We start from the raw sequence: 22,549 nt of genomic DNA, 5'->3' as shown, positions 1-22,549 counted from the left end.
GTAACCTGATTTAGGGATGCTTGCAATGTTTATGGATATAATGTTGTTTATTATATTACATTCAGTGCATTACTGTAGCCAGTCATTGTCTTATATGCTAGTATTTCACTGTGGCATTCTTTAGTTTCAGTGTTGTAAAGTGCATTGGTGATTTGGGGTTTTCAGCTTCCTGTAGATTTTCCTTGACCAGAGAATTTTTCAGATGAGAAAGCAGTCAGGTATATACAGTTAGAGAGGCTCTATCACGAACGTCTGCTGTCCAACCTCAGCGCCCTACAGCAGCAGTGGGGTAAGTGGATTCTGGAGGACTGTTACCCAAAGGTGGTTCTTGATAGAATGCATTTTAACCTGGTGTTTTTGTGATCAGAGCGGAGACAGAGTTTGGGTGGCCAATGTCAGGACGGTCGAGAAGACAGAGACAGTGACCTGGATGCTGAACACCTGGAGAAGCTGAGACACATCTGCAGAACGCACAGACAGTGAGTGCACACTGCACATGAATGCTATATTAGTTCTGCCACACTGATCAGGTCAACTTTGTTTATTTTTTATTTTATTGCACGCTTTATTAATTCAGCTACACAGATCAGGTCAACACTTTTTTTTTTTTTTTTAATAAATTAAATTTTAATTTATTTTAAAACTTTTTTTTGCCGTAATACATTAGTTCAGCCACACATATCAGCTTAACAATATTTAATTTTTTAATTTTATTTTTTATGCAACATTTGTTCAGCCAGACATGTCAGTTGTATTTTATTTTCTTCTTATTATTATTTTTTTTACTTTATATTTTATTTTACTTTACATTAGTTCAGCCAGACATATCAGGTCAGCTGTATTTTATTTTTTTTATTTTTTTTTTACTTTATATTTTAATTTATTTTACTTTACTTTACATTAGTTCAGCCACACATATCAGGTTAGCTGTATTTTATTTTATTATTTTATTTCATTTTATTTCATTTCATGCATAAAAACAAATGAACTGAATTAGTTCAGCCACACATATCAGGTCAGCTTTATTTTATTTCATGTCGTTTCATTACATTTCATGCTTAAAATGACATTAAAGGAAATAAATAAGTTCAGCCACACATTTCAGTTCAGCTTTATTCGTTTCTTTTCTTTTTTTATGCATTAAATAAATTAAATTAAATTAAATGTAAAAAAAGTTATTTTTATTTGTTTAGCCAGACATATCAGGTCAGCTTTATTCTTTTGTTTTATTAAATTTATGCATTAAATAAGTCAAATTAAATTCAATGTAAAAAAAAAAAGTTAATTGTATTTGTTCAGCCAGACATAACGGGTCAGCTTTATTTATTTATTTTTAATCTAACATTAGTTCAGCCACACATATCAGGACAGTTTAATTTATTTTATTTTATTAGTTTTATTGGTTAGTTTATTAGTTAGTTATTTTATTAGTTTTTTTGTTGTTTTTCTTATGCACAAATATCAGGTCAGTTTTATTTTATTTCATTTCATACATAAAAGGACATTCAATTAAATGAAATTAAATATCAGCACAGCTTTATTCTTTTTTTTAATGCATTAAATTAAATTAAATTAAATTAAATTAAATTAAATTAAATTAAATTAATTAAAAGTAAAAAAAGTTCATTTTAATAGTACAGCCAGACAGGTCAGCTTTATTTTATTTTATTTGTTTTGTTTTATTTGTCAGTTTAGTAGTTCATTATTTTATTAGTTTTTTTTTTGTTTGTTTTTTTTACATTAGCTCAGCCATATCAGGTCAGCTTTATTTAAATTTATTTATTTGGTCAGCCAGACATATCCGGTCAGCTTTATTTTGAACATAGTTGAACATAGTAAATATGTAAAATGAAATAAAAAAGGATTTAAATGAATAATAAAAAATGAATTAAACTTAATTAAAATATATAATTAAATAGATTAATTTTTGTAAATTACTTACTTTTTGTTTAAATAGAAAAATCAATATCAATCTTATTAATTTCTTAATAAAATAAATATAATATAGTATGTATGTATGTATGTATGTATATATATATATATATATTACAGGTAATTTTTATTTATTCATAATTTTTTATTTTATGCAACATTAGTTTAGCCATATCACATCAACGCCATTTTATTTACAATGAAAAGTTTTCTAAATATTTTTCTCCATTCTTTATAATGAATATTCTCCTAGATCAGGTGTCCTACGGAGCTTGATCTCTGTAAAAATATGTTAGCAGCGCTGTAAATGGAGTACAAGTAAATGTTTAACCTTTCGAGCCACTACACAATTTAAGCACGGGGTAAAAGCTGTGTCTTTCCGTCCCGTTCCTCCGGGCCAGACACTTTCACCGGCAGCCACACCTGAGCTTCTCTCGTTCCCCTCCTAAATTTAGCTCGTCTGTGTCTCAATTCTGCGCTCTGGCTGCAGTTTGCAGTCCCGTAATGGTTTAAGCATACGGGCCCGTTGCTGTGCTTTCAGCAATTTGAGACAAGTGCTAGAGTTTCAGTATGGGAAATGTGCCGCGCTAATATTAGATTCCCACTGAGCGGAGCGACCTTAGATTTGCGTCCCCTTTTATGCACGTCGTCCCATGGAGAGATGGAGTGAGAAAAAAAAGGATACTACAGCTCCTTAAGATGATTTTGACTGACACTTCACTGTTTCTCGTCTTTTTTCAGGCCTGCATGGAGCGTTGAGAAGGTAAGACGGCCTCTTTGATGTTTACATTTGTCTATATGGTAAAATAAAATATAATGTTTAAAGACCAGAGGGTGAACGTCAATATTGTCTGTGTGCGTTCATAGTGCGAGCTGTCCAAAGTGCAAAGGAAGAGTGTGATCAGAGAAACACAGGGAGGAGAGCAAAACCTGAACACGCAAGAGCTTTCATGCAGCTCAGGTGAGTTTATTTCTCCAATGACAGGCCAGACCACCTTAAATAGAGCAGCCACTACAGGAAAACAAATCATCTGTGCTAGGTATATTTATTAGGGCTTTTTATTTCAATTTAACAGGCTAATTATTTAAAAAATAATGAGGAATTCTTCTACCATCAGAGCAGCTATGATAATATGAGGAGTGTGTTTATGTATGCATTTATTCAGTGTGAAATAACACCACCCTGCATCATATGTGCTGAATGAAATGCAATACTTTTCTCTTACTAATTTTGTCGTGCCGATTCCAAAAATGTCCCCGTTTTTGCTGGAGAATGTAACAGTTTCTCAGAAAATATGTAAGAGTCATGTTATATTATACCACAAGAAAATCTGGAACAAAGACATGTTTCTGTTTTCCTCAGAGCCAGGTTACAACTATGTTCAATTCGTAGCCGATTTTTATATGATTCATAATAATTCATTACTTTTAATATTTTTACTAAAAGCTTTCCATCATCAGTTTTCTCACAAAATACTAATTCATTTTTTGCCCTAGATATACAAAATGAAAAAAACATGATGGAACGTTGTTGGTTTTTTTCCCTTTTTTTGTGATTAAATGATAAAATGGCATATATTATAAAATTTCATTAGGCCTGTTTAAAATAAATAAATAAAAACATACATGTGATTTCCTGGCTGGCAAAAGTAAGAAATTAAAAAGATTGATTTAATTTGATTTGATTTATTGAATGATTTTCTATTTAAAAAAAAGTAACTTATTATAAATTAATCTTGTTATATATTTTAATTAAGTTTTAGAATTTATTCAAATTTTTTATTCATTTAAATTCATTTTATTTAATTGAATATTTACTTTAATTTAACTTTGTTATTCGTTATTTCATTTCATTTATCTTATTTTATTTCATTTAATTAATTTAACTTTCATTTTATTTGTTATTCGTTTATTTTAATCTTTTTAATTTAGTGATTTAATTTATTTTATTAAGAAATTAATAAGATTGATTTTGATTTTATTGATTTTTCTATTTAAACAAAAAGTAAGTAATTTACAAAAATTAATCTATTTAATTTTATATTTTAATTAAGTTTAATTTATTTTTTATTATTCATTTAAATCCTTTATTTTATTTTACATATTTACTTTAACTTGTTATTCATTATTTTATTTATTTTAATTATAAAATAAATAATATTTCTTATTTAATTTAATTAATAAATAATTGTTTTATTTATTTTTTAAATCCTTTTTAATTTATTGATTTATTTAATATATTTTAATTATCTTCATTTCTAAAAGATTAATTCCTAGAAAACAATTTTTATTTAATATTTATTTTTTATTTATTTATTCTCTTAATTCTTATTTTCTTTATTTCATTTAATAATGTATCTAACGCTTATTTTATTTATATCCATTTATTATTTATCTTTTTAATTGATTTATTTTATTGTAAATACATTTGTTTAATTATATATTTACTTTAATTTAACTTTATTTTTATTTATTTTTATTTTATTTTAAATAAATGTCTTATTTTATTCAATTATTTAACTTTCATTTATTTATTTTAATCTTTTAAATTTGATTTATTCTAGTTTATTATATTTTAACTATCTTCAATTCTAAAATATTTAATTTCTAGAACATTCTGTTTTTATTTTTTATTTTATTAATTCTTATTTTGTGAGAAAACATGAAAGTTTTTTAATGTTAAATAAAATGTCTTATTTTCTTTAATTTCTTATTTAATTAGTTTATTATTTTTTCAAATCACTTTTTTATTTAATTATATATTTACTTTCATTTAACTTGTTATTCTTTTTTTGTTTTTGTTAAAAAAAAAATCTAATTTTGTTTCATTTATTTTCTTAGTTTGATTTTATTTTTTATTAATTTATTTTAATTTTTAATTTACTGAAGTATTTTATTTTATTATTTTATTTTAATGATCTTTAGCTATAAAATATTTAATTGCTAGAAAATTATATATTTAATCTTTTTTTTTTCTTAATGAACATCAGTTAACAACAATTAACCTGTGATATTATTGATAAGTTGTTCTCACTATGTTAACATCAGCAAAAAAGTAATTTCAGAAGTGGAAAAAGTTCTGATATTCAAAAAAAATTTTATTAAGGTAAATTTAATTTGAATCATTGCAAATTAAACTACTTAACATTTATCAAGAACGAAAATAGGGGCAATGTTAGTTGTTTAGACACCTAGTCTACCATCAGTTTAGTAGATTAGACCCTACAGCTTTCTTCAGAAGCATTCTTTGATCATTTGTGGACGAGGCAAACCCCATGTCCCCTTCTTCATGTACACACACAGAGTTAGAGTTCCCTCCAGATCGTGCCTTATTGATGAGACTCTGTTTCTCAGCAGCTCTCGCAGCTGATGTGCTGCTGGTGTCTGTTACCTGAACACTGTGTTACTCGCATTGAGTTCCCAGACCTGGTTTCACTTTTACACACCAGGCATGGCAGCACCACACACACATTTTGTCACTCTTGCAGCAGCCTCTGCCCAGCCACCTGTTCTGGAGCGTGTCGAGCAGACTTTCTGCTTGGCCGGGACTCCTGCAGCAGGTGCATCTCGCCCTGCGCCATTACCCTCCCAGAGATTGATTGCGTTCACTCGTACTGCTTGCTCATGCAGAATTATGATCCAAAAGTTCATCAGAATATCATGCCCTCTGTTAAAAGTCACTGTGTGGTTGAGGTTGGCTCGAGCTGTGGTTTCTGATTGTCAGATGTGTTTTAATGGATCTGAAAGTCATTCTAAAATTAATAAACTGATTGATTGAAGTATAAATTATTAGAAAAAACATGAAAAAATGCAAGGAAAGATTCTAGAATTTTATTCATTTAATTTAAGCACCTTTTTATTTAATTACATTTAATTTGCATTCAAATAATGAAATAAAGCTGTTTGTTATTTTATTTATTTACATTTGTAATTAGAAAAAATATATATATTAAATTAAGGTCCTTATTTTATTATATTTAATTTCATTACTTAATTAAATTTGTGATTAAAAGTATAAATTATTAGAAAAAAATCTAAAAAATAAAAAACATGAATAAAATTATAGAATTTTTCCTTGTATTTTATTTATCAATTTAATTATATTTAATTTGTATTAAAATAATGAAATAAAGCTGTTTGTTATTTTATTTATTTACATTTTTAATTTAAAATTTTTGATTAAAGTATAAATTATTAGAAAAAAAAAATCTAAAAAATAAAAAACATGAATAAAATTATAGAATTTTTCCTTGTATTTTATCTATCAATTTAATTATATTTAATTTGTATTAAAATAATGAAATAAAGCTGTTTGTTATTTTATTTATTTACATTTTTAATTTAAAATTTTTGATTAAAATATAAATTATTAGAAAAAAAAAAATCTAAAAAAGAAAATAAACATGAATAAAATTATAGAATTTTCCTTGTATTTTATTTCTTAATTTAAGCACCTTTATTCATTTATATTTAATTTGATTAAAATAATGAAAAAAAGCTATTCATTATTTTATTTATTTACTTTATTATTATTATTATTATTATTATATATTTTTTTTAATTATTGAATTAAAGTCCTTATTTTATTATATTATATTTAATTTAATTTTTATTTAATTAACTTTCATTTTATCCATTTATTTTAATAATTTTTAGTTAGATTTATTTGATAGTTTCATTATTGTATTTATCATCTTAAGCAATAAAATATTACATTTCTAAAAAAAAATAATACACACATTTAAGTTTTTTTTACACCTTTAATAAAAAAAATTTAGTTTCTTATTTTTTATTCAATTTCATTACTTTATTTAACTTTCATTTTTAGATTTATTTGATAGTTTTATTATTATCTACAGCTATAAAATATTTATTTTCTCATTTTATTTTTTTAATTAATTAACTTAAAAGTTTCTTATTTTATTAAATTCCATTTAGTTAGTTAATCTTGGTTTATTTATATTTATTTTGTAGTTTCATTGTTGTAATGTAATTATCTTCAGTTATAAAATATTTAAAAAGTTATTTATTATTTTATTTATTTAAACCTTTCATTAAAAACATTAGTTTCTTATTTTATTATATTTAATTTTAATTACTTTATTTATTTTAATATTTTTGTATTTATTTAGATTCATTTGATAGTTTCATAATTGTATTTTAATTATCCTCAGCTATAAAATATTTCTAGAAAATTAGAAAACTATAAAATATTTAATTTCTAGAAAAAAAGTTATTAATTATTTTATTTAAATTTTTTATTTAAAAAAAATGTTAAACAAAGTCTTATTTTATTTTAATTTCATAACTTTATTGCACTTTTGTGAAATATATATATTTTTTGTGGACATTGAGCATCAGACTGTATCGGGCCAGACGGTGGTTGTCGTGCGTCTTTCTCTGAGCTCTGACAGCGAGCTGTCATCACTTAGATCCTGTCTTTGAGCAGCACAGCACCCAACGTGTGTTTATGAGCACCGAGGGAGCAGAGAACAGTCAACAGTGGAGTCCTGCATTATTGATCCACTGGGCTTCAGGCAACAGGGCCACAATGCATCAATAGTGATTGATCGTCTGCCATCGATCTGTTCTGTTGTACACAAGGGTCTGATGGTCAAATAACCACGCAGTCATTCAGTGCAAAGAAATTAGACGTAGTGCAAGTAGGTGGGGGTTGGGGGACATTGAGTGTTTAGTTCAGAATGGCATGTCACCGTACTATTCATGCCTTTTTTACAGCATGTAGGAGGTTGGGTAAAATTCAATGTAAAAATGCCACCCTTTTTTAAAATTAATTTAATATTTTTAATATTTATTATTAAATGATTTACTTTGGGTTAAATAACTATTTATTTATTAATTTATTTATTATCATTATTAATATATTATATTAAAACAGTTTTTATGTTATAACATTTTAATAAGAAATATTTTTGTATTAAAATTCTAAATATATTAACTTTTTTTTACAGTATTTACAGTTATTATTAACAATATATAATTATATTTTATTATATTACAAATATTTAACCTAAAACTAATTTTATTTATTTATAATTATTAATTATTTTTAAAAATTAAAACTATTTGTTTTATTAAATGTGTGTATTTATAAAATTGTAATAAAACAAGTTTTATTCTAAATACAATTAGTTTTAAATAGTTTTAATTTTATAATATGTAATTAATAATTATTATATATTATTCTAAAAATGAGCTTTATTGTTGTATTAAAATTCTAAATATATTAAACAACCAAATATTTTAACAGTATTTACATTATTAACAATATGTAATTATAAAAAATAAATATTTAGTTTAATTTTAAATAAAAGTTAAAGATATATAACTATTATATATCAATTATAATACAAATGAACTTTTAATTAGTTTTATTAAAATTCTAAATATATTAAACAAAATATTTTAAAGGTGTTTACAATTAATATTAACAATATATAATTGATTATATATTATGTTACAATATGAAACCTAAAATAAAAAATATATAGTTTTATTCTAATGTAATTAGTTTTAATTTTATAATATGTAAATAATATTTATTATATATTATAAAATTAACTTTGTTTTATTAAAATTCTAAATATATTAAACATAATATTTTAACAGTATTTACAATTAATATTAACTATATATAAATATATTATACATTACATTATAATATTAAACCTAAAATAAAAAATATATTTTTATAAAAATAAATATTATAATTAAAAAATTAAATTAAGAAATATTAAGTAAAATATATTAAACAAAATCAAATTTAACAGCATTTAAAATTAATATTAACAACATTATAAAAATGAACTTTGTTTTATTAAAATGATAAATATATTAAACAAAATATTTTAACAGTATTCACAATTAATATGAACGATATATAATTCTATTATATTTATATTATATTACAATATTAAACCTAAAATAAAAAATATATTTTTATAAAAAGTAAATATTTAGTTTAACTTTAAATTTTATTTTTCGAATACATAACTATTATATATTATAAAAAATGTTTTAAGACGTAAAAAATATTAGTAAATTAATATTAACAATATTATAAAAATAAACTGTTTTATTAAAATGATAAATATATTAAGCAAAATATTTTAACAGTATTCACAATATGAACAATATACAATTGTATTGTATTTATTATATATTATATTACAAATATTAAAATAACATTTACAATAGAATATAAATAAAATATAAACAAAAAATTATAAAATTAAATATTTTTCCATGATTTGAGACATTTATACACATTTACGTTATTAAAATATTACAATTTTATTATTTTATGTAAAACGTAATTTTTTAAAAAACTGTAAACATTTAAAAATATTGTATTCGTGAAGGTGCTAAATAACTATCTATTTGCAAAATAACATGATGCCACTTGCTGAATTTAACATACTAAATTAATGTGAAATGTTGTTTTTGAAGCGTTTCACGTTTTACAAAAAGCCTTTTACAGTATGCTACTTTTCCATTCTGAACCTTTGACTAAATGTTTGATTAGAGCTTCTCTCTCTCCATCTAAAACAGGGAAGGTTATGGAGGATCAGAGCACATCTGAGGCACAACAGGAAGTCATCCAGCCTGAAGACTGTAACAGCAATGCCCCACAATCCCACCAGAGCGAACAGCAGCATGACCCCTCCCCCTCCTCGGCCACGCCCTCCTCCTCCTCCTCCTCCTCCTCCTCCTCAGCAGTGACAGACAGCTCCTCCTCTCCAGCCAGTGAAGATGCAGGGGCAGAAGAGGACAGCGTAAGCGTGGCAGCTTCCCACAGGGATGCCGAACCAGAGTCGCCAATGGACGCTGCTCAACCAGGCCACATGGAGGCCCAGAAGCCTCAAACAGACACTGACAACCCCAGAGTGACAGTGATGGAGGGAACGGGGGACACTGTGGATACAGGGCAGGACGTCCCACACACTAAGCAGGAAGATACAGCGGAGGCAGAGGAGGTTTTGAAGCTGGAGGAAGGAGGAGGAGATCAGATACCTCTGGAGCAGGAAGCTCCTGAGAAAACACCAGAGCTGGAGCTGGAAGAGAACGGGAACGGGGTGGAGTCGCTGGATTTTATGAATGTGTCCATGCTGGATGACATGGCCAAACGCATACAGGTGGAAGAGGTAGGTGACCGTTTTTTTTTTTTTAGTCAAGAGACTTATTTGCTGTTTTGTGCTTGGCTTTGTTTTGAGAATTTGTTTGATTTCTTGAAAGCCCTTAAGCACTTTGCTAAGCTTTTCCTGATTCTTAGATTGGCAACACTTAATATTCATATATTGTGAGTAGCATGCAAATTTGAGAGACGTTTTAAAGGGAAAGTGATGCTGTGTGCCACTAGCATCACTAAATTTAATCATCAGAAAAAACAAGCTATAAATAGCATACTTAAATAGGGGGAAAGTGTATTTTTAAGACAGGAAAAATAGCTCATATTACCTTAAGTGGTTTGTTGTGAAACTTAATTTCCTTTTTCGAGATTTAGAAGCTGCTGGAATCACTATGAGAGCATCTAGTGAGGTCATCTCACTTTGGAAACACTCATTACCTCTGAAACTGCAGTGTTGTCACTGACTTAAAGGGATAGTTCACCTAAAAATGAAAATTATGTAATTAATTACTCATCCTCATGTCGTTATAAACCCGTAAGACAACACAAATTAAGATATTGTTGATGAAATCCGAGAGCTTTCTGACCCTGCTTACACAGCAACGCAACTGACACGTTCAAGGCCCAGAAAGATGGTAAAGACATTTTAAAAATAGTCCATGTGACAACAGTGGTTCAACCGTAATGTTAAGAAGCTACAAGAATATTTTTTGTGTGAAAAGAAAACACAAATAATGACTTCATTCGATCATTTCATCTTTGACATGCGTTCGTTACAAGAAATTTTTTGAAAAAAGTCATTATTTTTGGTCAGAAAGCTCCTGGATTTCATCTAAAATATTTTGATTTGTGTTCCAAGGATTAACGAAAATCTTGAGGGCGAGTAATTAATAACATAATTTTCTTTTTTCTTCACCTTCCCTTTAATCAAGACAATAATTTTGATTTCTACGCAATATTATCAATCCTTTTTTCAACGCTGGTGATTTTGACATGTTAAGTTTACCAGAAAGAATAACTCGAGCTTAAGCTTTTTATATCTCTTTCTGCCTATAACAGTAGTCCCAAGGCTAAAACCATTTTGCAGCTAATAATATCTCAAAATAACTTATATTTGCACAAATATGTGGTCTTACAGAAGTTAAAGCATCACATTTCTTGTTTGAAACCCTCCAGAAAGCCGTATAGCAGTATAAATACTACACTACCAGTCAAAAGTTTTTGAACTGTAATATTTTGTTTTTTAAAGAAGTCTCTTCTGCTCAGCAAGCCTGCATTTATTTGATCCAAAGTACAGTTTTATTTTAAAACATTTTTACTGTTTTCTATTTGAATATATTTTAAAATGTAATTTATTTCTGATTTCAAAGCTGAATTTTTAGCATCATTACTCCAGTGACATTCAGAAATCATTGATATATTCTTATTTTCTGCTCAAAAACATTATTATTATTATTATGTTGTTAAAAAACAGCTGAGTAGAATATTTTTCAGGTTTCTTTGATGAATAGAAAGTTCAGAAGAACAGCATTTATCTGAAAAAGAAATCTTCTGTAACATTATAAATGTCTTTAGAATCACTTTTGACCAATTTAAAGCATCCTTGCTAAATAGAAGTATTCATTTCTAGAATTCTTTCCCCAAACAAAAATGATACTGACTCCAAGCTTTTGAATGGTATGGTTTATAATATTACAAAAGCTTTTTATTTATTTAAAAAAAAAAAAAAAAAAAAAAAAACGCTGATCTTTGGATCTTTCCATTCATCAAAGAATCCTGAAAAAAAAAAAAAGTACTCAACTGTTTTAAATATTGATAATAATAATAATAATGAAATGATTTCTGAAGGATCATATGACACTGATAGATACTGAAAATTTAGCTTTGATCACAGGAATAAATCACATTTTTTAAATATATTCACATTGAAAATAGTTGAAAATAGTAAAAATATTTGACAATTAAACTGTTTTTGCTGTACTTTGGATCAAATAAATGCAGGCTTGGTCAGCAGAAGCGATTATTTAAAAATCTTACTGTTCAAAAACATTTGACTGTAGTGTATATAAAGTAATATAATATTATGGTTTTAGTATGATTTTAGTTTTATAAAATAACCATATTTATGCACGTTTACAAAACTGTGGTAATCGACAGCATGGATCAATGAGTCTTAAAGTGATAGTTCACATAGAAATGAAAAAGGTCATCATTTACTCAACCTCATGTTGTTCCAAACCTGTATGAGTTGTTTTCTGCAGAACATAAGAGAAAATATAATGTCGGTAACTAAACTGTTTTAGTGACCACTGACACATTCTTCAAAACATCGTCTTTTATGTTCCACAAAAGACAGAACAGACAAAAAATAATTACTGAAATATTTTTTTGGGGTGAACTATCCCTTAAAGTTGTAATGAACCCAGAACTCGTTATTAGGGACTCCTCTATGTGGCAAACGTGGGTAGAAGCGTGATTCTTTTCTTGGTGTGTTTGGTTCTCTCTGAGATCTCAGCCCTCAGCTTGGTAATTACCTCTCTTGCTTTCTTGTAAGTTACAGTGGTGAGAAGGCGTCTGATAAGAACATGCATAATACATGTCGGAATCTTAGCAGTGATTCGAAGAGCTGGGTGACCTGAAGGGTGACCTTTCCCCTTAATGTCAGAGCTGAATGATTGTAACGGGCAGGCGGTTGTGTGTGATGATGTCATAATGACACTTCCACCCTCAATGAGACAATCAACAATGGAATCTGGACCACGGATCTCTGCCAGCACAATACAGACTTTCACGAAGCCAATATCCTGTGTCTTAAACGCTTTTGTGCTCTGTCCCCAATCATGTGATGTGCCGTTTCTTGGCGGGGGGATCTTGATTTCAGGACTAGAGTTTAGTCCGGCATTTCGTGTACATTTTTTGCTGTCAATATAAACTACAATTTAAAAGTTTGAGGTCGGTAATTTAACTTTTCATAATCTGAAGAACCTGCTTTCACCACAAAGAACCCTTTGTGAAACAGATGTTGAATGTTCTTTATGGAACCATTTAAACAAAAAGGGTTCTTCTATGGCATTGTGAAGCACCTTTATTTTTAAGAGTGTAGTTCACCCCAAAAAACAACAATTCTGTCATTATTTACTCACCAGCATGTCATTCTAAACCTTTATGACTTTATTTATTCTAACAAAAGAAGATAGTTTGAAGAATGTTGGGGTCCCATTGGCTTTCTTTGTATGGACAAAAAAAAAATCTGAATATCTCAAAATATTTTCTTTTGTGTCCCAGAATAGATGTTGCATGAGAGTTATGACTGGACAATGATTGCGTTTATGACCTTCAGCCTGCACCGTCAATTGTCAAGTCTGTTGAGTTAGTAATAATGGTTTGACTTTTGGACATCTTTGTCCTTGCATTCCCTTTTCTTGGAAAACATGCTGCAAAATCACGGAGTGCGTGCAGATAAAGTTGTACTCAGTAGGACCAAATTTTAATGCTTTTTAACTAGACAGAACCTACTGACCTGGAAAACCCAAATCAGAACATGTTTGTAGTGTTTGTATTATAACGTGCTATATTCAAATGCTCATTATTTCTGGAGTGATTTGTAGTTGACTCCATGCCCAGAACAAGCAGAGCATTGCCAGAATAGGATCTAACATCTTTTCTACAGCACTGTTGAGATCTGTTAAGATAGTAATTGAAGGATATTTAAAGTTTGGAGTCTGTAAGATTTCTTAAAATGCTTTTGCTCTCTTACTTGTTCAAAACTACTGTCAAAAAGAGAATTAACAATGCAATATAACCGTTTTCTGTATTAATAGATAATGTGTCTATTTTAAAATTAATGTACTTTGTTTCTGATACAAAGCTTAATTTTCAGCATCATTAGTTTAATGTTTAGTATCACATAATCCTACAAAAAAATCATCAATGCTGAAATGGTTTCCTAAAAAAAAAAATATTAAGCAGCACAACTGAAAAGCATTAATTTTTTGTGACCATGCAGATGTCACTTTTAAAAACTTACTGACCACAAACTTTTGAATGATTGTGTATTTCATCTCCATGAAACATTTTTATTCTTTTTAGAACAGTTTAGACATTTAAATTTTAATCTATTAAAGCCTGCAAGTGCATATTTCACAAAGTTATAGTTCAACCACTATCAAGATAGCGCTGAGCAATATATCGAAATATCACAAATGTACATATTGCAATATGCATATCGCTACAGCTTGCAATATTTGGGGCCATAAACAAAAGACAAAGAGAAAGTCACTCACTGCTCTTGTCTAAATAACTTTTGTAGCTTAAATCAGTGCATATTGAATTCATAGAGTGAAGACTAAGCAGTGTTTTATTTTTCCTTTTTATTATTCAGTTAAAATAATAACTGATGTTAAAATGATTACACTAATGTTAAAATGACATTATGTAATGCTAGAGTAAAACACTACCGTTCAACAAATAATATTCCTTCTGCCGTCTCTGTGCTTATTATTAATAAAATGTAAAAATACAAAGAGAAAAATCATTCACTGCTCTTGAATGAAGGACTTTTGCAGTTTTAATAAGAAACAAAGCATGTTTAACTAATAGAGTAAAGACGCCATTTTATATTACATTCAATATCTGTGTTAGACTACTTTAGACTTGCATAAAAGTATTCAGTTTGTTTGTTTTTTTGTATCTTTTTTCTGCTGTATTGCTATCTTTAAATTAATCACTAATATAAAGTTTTGGATCCAGTCATAATCGTGTTAAATAATCGTGATTACAATACTGACCAAAATAACCGTGATTATGATTTTTGCCAAAATCAAGCAGCCCTAGTTTATCAAATATTGCATTATTTAATGAAATATTGCATATCGCATTTTTCTTTAATATCGCACAGCCCTAATTGAGACATCAGAGCCAGCGGCAAATTACAGAAGATTTGTAATTAGGATGATTTAGAACAGCTTGGACTATTTGGAATGGTATAGAACTTTAGATTTTCCCATAGACTGTGACAGTTTGCAAAGGGTATGAATGATTTGGGACATGCCACTTTTTGTTCAAATGTAAATAAAAGTTGAGAAATATTTTTTTCCACAACGATGCCTCTTGTACATCGTCTTATTATATTTTAGGAGAAGTCGGTGTCATTTCCGGTCAAAAAAAAACTTGCTGGTTGAATAAAATTAACTTTAAGTCAGAATTTGCCAGGGCTTGACTATATATATATCCACCAGTATCAGTCTATACTAATTAAACTGATGATTTAGGAAATAAATCCATTGACCAAGCAGATTAGATAGCTTTTCGTTCTTTCTTTACGTCCAAGCATCTCTGCTGTTTCTGTTCACTCACTAGCTAATTAATGACACAGCAGCCTGGAAGTGGATTTATTCTCAAGATCTGCTGCTGAGTTTGTTTTTTTAGATGTGTACAGACATGGAAGAGATGATTCTGGTCAGTGATGGAGTTACTATGGCCATTTGTGGCTAGTAATGCTGAATGACCACAGAGACTGACTGACTGACTGACTGTTCACACTCATCAGATGTGATGTTTTTCTGTATAAGAGCATCATTAGTGTGAATTCAAGGAGCTGGAAATTTTCATTAGCGATGATAAGCATGTGTTATTTTTGGGCCGCTATGTTGATCGCTCACTGTTAATAACCCACTTCATGATCGGCTCACCACATTGTGGTGTTTTGAAGTCTAATTACTCAAGAGTACTCAGATGATTAATGCATCTGTTTTTATCCTAATAATATAGCATGCTGAAAAGGAGCTCTTTAATGAGCGATTTAAAACAAAGAGTTTACCATTAATGCAATAGCAAAGTGGACTGTTTTGTTGCTGGTCTTCAGAAACACAGTCAACCGTTTTTAACAATAAGATTTTTAATGTTTTTAAAGATGTCTCTTCTGCTCACCAAGCCTGCATTTATTTGATCCAAAGTACAGCAAAAGCAGTAAAATTTTGAAATATTTTTACTATTAAAAATAAAAAAAATTTATTTTAATATATTTTAAAATGTAATTTATTCCTGAGATCAAAGCTACGTTTTCAGCATCATTACTCCAGTCTTCAGTGTCACATGATCCTTCAGAAATCATTCTAATATGCTGATTTGCTGTTCAAGAAACAATTATTATTATTATTATTATTATTATTATTATTATTATTATTATTATTTTCCATTTTTAAAATACATTTAAAGTAAATTTTTTTCAGGATTCTTTGAATCGAAAGATCCAAAGATCAGCATTTATTTGAAATAAAATTAAAATTCTACTCAGTTGTTATCAACATAATAATAATGTTTTTTGAGCAGCAAATCAGAACATTAGAATGTTTTCTGAAGGAACATGTGACTGGAGTAATGATGCTAAAAATTCAGATTTGAAATCACAGGAATAAATGACATTTTAAAATATTTTCAAATAGAAAACTTATTTTAAATAATAAAAATATTTAAACATTTTACTGTTTTTTTTTTCTGTACTTTGAATCAAATAAATGCAGGCTTGATGAGCAGAAGAGACGCTTCCAAAAAAAAAGACATCTACTTTATGGTATATAATCATTATATTAAGCATTTTAATAAAACATAGTTCCGCCACTAAAATCTGATTAAAGATATAGACCTTTTTCCTGAGTAAACGATGAGCGCCGCCATTACGAATTCTAACGTCAGATTGAATGCTTTTCTGTTCCGGTTTCCATAGGAACCCATTCAAATAGCGTCCATGTGTTTTTAATGTAGCTAAGGTCCGCTGCTTCGTGTCATCTACACACTCATTAAAGTGAGGCACTGACAAATGACGGTCATTGCGACATTGCCAAGTGATGGCGCTATGGAGCCATGTGCTTTTGAAAAACATTTTAATAGGTTTAACATTAGTTTATTAGCTCGGAATATACCCTAATTTGACTAGAAACAATGCCGACCGGAAATGCAAAGCATTCTTTCAGTTAAGAGTCGGACTTACTTCCGTGTTCAGGAAAAACGTCTATAGTACGTAAGTGATTTATGTTGTGCTTAACCATAGTAAAATCATCCTTGCTTATGCTTTAATAATATACTTTACTAATTTTGGACATTTTATGTTTAGTGTTACAAAGGTCCTGAAAGGTGAGGTGTTTTCCTCTGGCCAAACTCAACAAAGAGTATAAAAAACATTGTATGGATGGTTCAGGTTTGATATTTTTTGAAGAATTTTGGCTTTAGTGTCATCTGACAAATGAAACAGCTGCTCTGGGGCAAAAATAAAGAACTATAATTGCAATGCTTGAAACATTTGTTTTCACCGAGACAGATCTTGCCAGATATGGAAAACTCAGAGTGAAATAAGTCAACAACAAGGGTTGTAGTGAAAAACAATCCGCCATTTTAAAATGAATCTTAATTTAGTAAGAATACAAACTAATGGTGTCTATGTAAGGGTATTCCTATCCTGATTAAATTTACTTTTTTTCTGTTTAGCTTTATTTATTTGTTTAGTTCGTTTTAGTGATTAGTACTTCAATTAAAAAATTAGAAATGCTGCCTTTGCAAAGGTCCTGAAAATGTTTTAAGTTAAGGTTTTTCATCTAATATTGATATTTTGTTTTATTTTACCTTTATTTCAATAAAAAAACATTTAAAATAGTTTTACTTTGAGTAATAACACTTAACAATAATACTGCTATGCAGCCTCACTCATGTCTTTAATATTCAGATTTATTTGTGGGATTCAGTATTGATTGGTCTTCAGAATGTCCACTCATGCCGAGTGCTGATTGGTCTTTAGTAATTTGACCTCTCTGTGACCTTTTCCATTCCTCGGTGGCCGGTGATGTAACATGACTGACTCTATTTCCTGAGCGTCTCCAGTACTTTTATTCTCATGTACATAATTTATGAAGTGGGGTAAACCCAATTCAGCAAAAGTGCTGGGCAAATGGATTCCAGCTCTTTTCTGAATAGTAAAGAACATGTATTATTAAACACGCTTAGTCAAGATAATACAGATTTATTATGAGCCATCTTATGTATATACACACTTCTGATAATGCATAATGATTGTGAAAATAAATGTTCACGTCTAAAGAAAAAACAAGCTTGAAATTAAATTACATTAAAAAAAATAATAATATTTTTATATTTAGCACATTTTTCAAATACCTCCTAATTTTTCCAGATTTACATCAGTGATTATAAATGTATCATATTTTTTGTTAATATTTAGAATTTTTTTACGATTTTAGAATTTGATTTAAATTATGTTCTGCTTTCATTTTAATTGTAGTAAATTTTTTGTTATTTTTTTTAAATGTCTATATATTGTTTTCTTGTAATTTTTTTATTTTTATGTCAGTTTTAGTTTTGTTTGTTTTTGTTAAGTTAAACTAAAGGAAAATAAGAAATGCTGCTGTAATGAAGTACGTTTTAGTTATGTTTTTATTTCAGTTAACTTTTATTTTATTTTGAGTAAAAAAAAATTATTTCAAAGCTGAATTTTTATCATCCAGTTGCATGATTCTTCAGAAATCACTCTAATATTCTAATATTCTGATTAAAAACATTAGTATTATTATGTTGAAAACAGCTGAGTAGAATTTTGTCAGGTTTCTTTAATAAATAGAATTTTCAGAAGATCAGAAGATTTTTTTTGAAGACTGGAGTAATGATGCTGAAAATTTAGCTTTGAAATCACAGGAATAAATTACATTTTTAAATATATTCAAAAAGAAAACAGCTATTTTAATTAGTAAATATTCAAATATATATTTTTGCTGTACTTTGGATCAAATAAATGCAGGCTTGGTGAGCAGAAGAGACTTCTTTAAAAACATTAAAAATCTTACTTTTCAAAAACATGTAACTGGTAGTGTACATACATATTAAGAAATACAAATAAATATCAAAGCTAAAATAGAAATGCTTGCAGATTTGCATGTAGTATTAGTTTTTAATATTTATTTATTTTAGTAGTTATTGATAATTTAACAAACAATAAATACATCAAATCAAAGCATTATTTTAAATGCTTATTTTATGCAAGTTTTCTGGTTAAATCTGACAAAATAAGCTGAAACTAGGGCTGGGCGATTTGGCCTAAAATCAAAATCTCGATTAATTGAACATTTTAACTCGATTACGATTAATGAACGATTATTTTATTTATTAATAAAATTATATTTAATTATATTTATATAATATTTATTTTTTTGCCCTCATAGTTCACTCACTGACAAGTAGGGATGCACCAAAATGAAAATTCTTGGCCGAAACCGAAAAAGAGGAAACCAAGGCCAAAAACCGAAACACCGAAAGAATTATGCCAATTATTAGTACCATTCCATTTATGGCTATGACTGTGTACTAATCTTACTAGAATCAAGGCATTGCAATTGCATACATTAATATTAAAGTTTCAAAGAATAAATCAATTATATTAATTTAAACAATTATTATCAATCAAGTATTTTATTACTTGACATATACATATATTTTACTGCCTTTGTTTAAATTGTTTAATCGTTTAAATTTTTATAACATCTGGATCCATCACATCATAGACTGTAAAAAAATTCACATTTACAAGTCTACGCGTTTCTCTTCCAGCAGGAGGCGCTGTCAGACTGGTATACAAAGCAGCGCAACAAATGACTTTAAAACGTGCAGCGCTCAGATTTATTCAATGGATAGCCTTTTGAAGTTTCATCATTTCTTGTCTTTCAGTCCCCACATTTAACACCTAAAAAAATCATAATTAATACTTTCTTAACCCCTAATAACACTGCAGTTTTCAATTAAAATTAAGAGCTTTATTTCAAGAACCGATTTTCTGAAACAAACCTTGCACAATATACGTTTCTTTTTATACGTTTCCCACCATATTCAGGGCACAAGGAAAATATTAGGGGACTAAATTAATATCAGCATGTGAAGTATAATCGTCTCTCGTTGTCTCTGAGAGAATGCACGTCAGATGCTGAAAATCAGTTTTCACTTTCATTTTAACATTGCGCAGTTTTCACGTTGCTTGTGTGATCTCCATTGGCTCACCTCCATGGTTTAAAACATAAATATTAATAAAAATACAGTATGAAAAGACATATCTTTAAAATATTGTGACGTAACACTAACGTAAAGCTAATGTTTTTCACTCACTGAAAGCTACATCTGTCTCGATCTCTGCTCTTATCACTGCACACACGACTGCAGACACAACCCCTCTAGAAATTTCGGCAAAACAAGTTTTGCAAATCGCTATCCGTGGGTCTTTCTCAGATATACTGAAAAACGTCCACACCGCAGACGTGTTGCTTCAGACAAGCACGTGCAGGCTGCGGATTCTGTTTGTGTCAACATACTGTTTCGGTGATAAAAGTCTTTCGGCCGAAAACCGAAAATGCACTTTCAAAGTAGAAAATAAGCACTGTCTTCTAAACGAAATTACTCTTGTATATCCTGTAAATTTTTTAAGCTCTCCATGGACATGTCGGCGGAATAACGTAATGTAACGGAGCGGGGTCACGTGACTCCACACGCGGTACTGTTTTTAAAGGGAAAGTAATCGAAATAATCGACCTGGAAAAATTTGATCGATTATAGGTTCTGAATGTCGATTTCGATTATTTTTCGATTAATCGCCCAGCCCTAGCTGAAACACTATTTTACATACTGAAGCTTATATCCAGGCAGCAAAATCATAAACAGGCTTATTCTTTAGCATTCAAAAGCAATAAATTGCCATTTTTGTAGTTAAATCTTACAAGGTTTACTGTTTTTTTCACCACTAGAATGTAATTTAAACACATGCATCACCTGCACACCCAGCTCATAGTGACATCTAGTGGTAAAAACATATTAATGCAGAGCTTTTCCTAATTTTCTGAGACACTGTGAGTCTGTGAACTCTGCAATCTTTCTCAATAACCTTCCCTCGGTCTTCCAGATCACTCCAGCTGCTGGTCTTGTGTCTATCTTGAAGAGAAGAGTCTCCCTGGAAGGAGCCAACAGCTCTGTCCCTGCCGCTCCTAAACCCGTCTCTAAACGGAAAGTCCGTTTCCGAGAGCCTGACGAGGGCCTGGACCACGGTAAGAATGGCTATTATTTTCTACAAACTTATTTTTGAGTTCAAACTGGCAATATTCTGATTCTGAATTTGCTCTTATGTAATATGCAGATGAGGTGGGCGGAGACTCGTGGTTGCTCCTCCTCTTGTTGTGCTTGGCTACCGTGGTGATCAGTGTGGGCGGGACTGCGCTCTACTGCACGTTCGGAGACGCCCAATCCAGTGTGTGCACGGACTTTTCCCACAACATGGACTTCTACATCGGACGGGTGCAGAGGGGCATGGATGAGCTCAAACACTGGTTGTCCCCGAGTTCATAGCAGGACGGGACGAGTCGTTTTCTTCTCTGCCTCCGTGATCTTTAATGCTGAGATATACTCATATATAGGCCTTAGCTGGGTCACGCTGTCACGGATGAAGCCCAAGCTAAGCTCATCAGGCACTAAAGGGGACGTCTGGCCCCTGGAAGGCACAGCAAACCACTCTGGCCAGTTTTTGACTCAAGTAGCCCACTGTTTACTGCCATCAACTGAACCTCATATGAAGAGACTTCATTTTTAAAGTCTTAAATCGAAATCTTAATACTCGGTTGACAAGAGTTTTGTCTTTTATTCATGGGAAAAGTGACCATCATGGTACGCAAGATATAATAACGGACATAATCATCTGTAGCCTGGACGTAGCATTTTTCTGCTTGGATGGACTTATGGAAATGTTTATAGGGACAGGAAAGCAATACATGTATATTGAGGAATTATAGATATAGATATATAGATACAGTCAGCAAAGAGGCAAATCCTGGTTAACATAGTTACCATTTATTAATATAGGAAAACAAAAATAATTTAACTTCGATTCTGCAATATTTTGATCATTAAAAAGTAATCATTGAAGATAATCAATATATTTTATTTAAAAAAAAACTGATATTGTATCAGACTGAGTTTTTAGTTTTTCAAATTATTTTATGTATTATTACTTATGTATTATTAATTATTAATTATTATTATTATTATTATAGTATATACTCTCTCTCTATCTATCTATCTATCTATATATGAGTATAGTTTATATAATTTTTATAAAATTATACGTTCAGATATTTATAAGTGTGTGCATATTTTATATAAAAATATATATTTTATAATATTTCTATAAAGCGCACAAATTTTATTTTAATTATATATTTTTTGCATTTTATTAAATTTTTTGTTTTATTTTTTGTTTTATTTTATATATACACAGTACACGCACAAATAAATATCTGAACTTATAATTTTACAAATGTGTATTGATAGATAGATAGATAGATATGAATATTAGATAGATAGATATGAATATTATATATATATATATATATATATATATATATATATATATATATATATATAGAATTATAAGTTTAG

General features: G+C 29.1%; 1 protein-coding gene across 1 annotated transcript in view; it reads left to right on the top strand.

Moving 5' to 3' along the window:
• The window catches only part of LOC141296295 (consortin-like), a 42,224-nt gene extending 20,003 nt beyond the window's left edge, over positions 1–22,221 (top strand). The window contains exons 6-12 of the mRNA XM_073827555.1: positions 203–289; positions 368–479; positions 2,674–2,695; positions 2,800–2,893; positions 9,505–10,097; positions 21,024–21,165; positions 21,255–22,221. Coding sequence (XP_073683656.1) covers positions 203–289; positions 368–479; positions 2,674–2,695; positions 2,800–2,893; positions 9,505–10,097; positions 21,024–21,165; positions 21,255–21,463 — 1,259 coding nt within the window. The 3' untranslated portion in view covers positions 21,464–22,221. The remainder of the gene's footprint in view (positions 1–202; positions 290–367; positions 480–2,673; positions 2,696–2,799; positions 2,894–9,504; positions 10,098–21,023; positions 21,166–21,254) is intronic.
• Positions 22,222–22,549: the final 328 nt, after the last annotated feature.

The sequence above is a fragment of the Garra rufa genome, chromosome 21 (assembly GCF_049309525.1).
Source record: "Garra rufa chromosome 21, GarRuf1.0, whole genome shotgun sequence".
Classification (NCBI taxonomy): Eukaryota; Metazoa; Chordata; class Actinopteri; order Cypriniformes; family Cyprinidae; genus Garra; species Garra rufa.
This window is presented reverse-complemented; position numbering and strand designations above follow the sequence as displayed.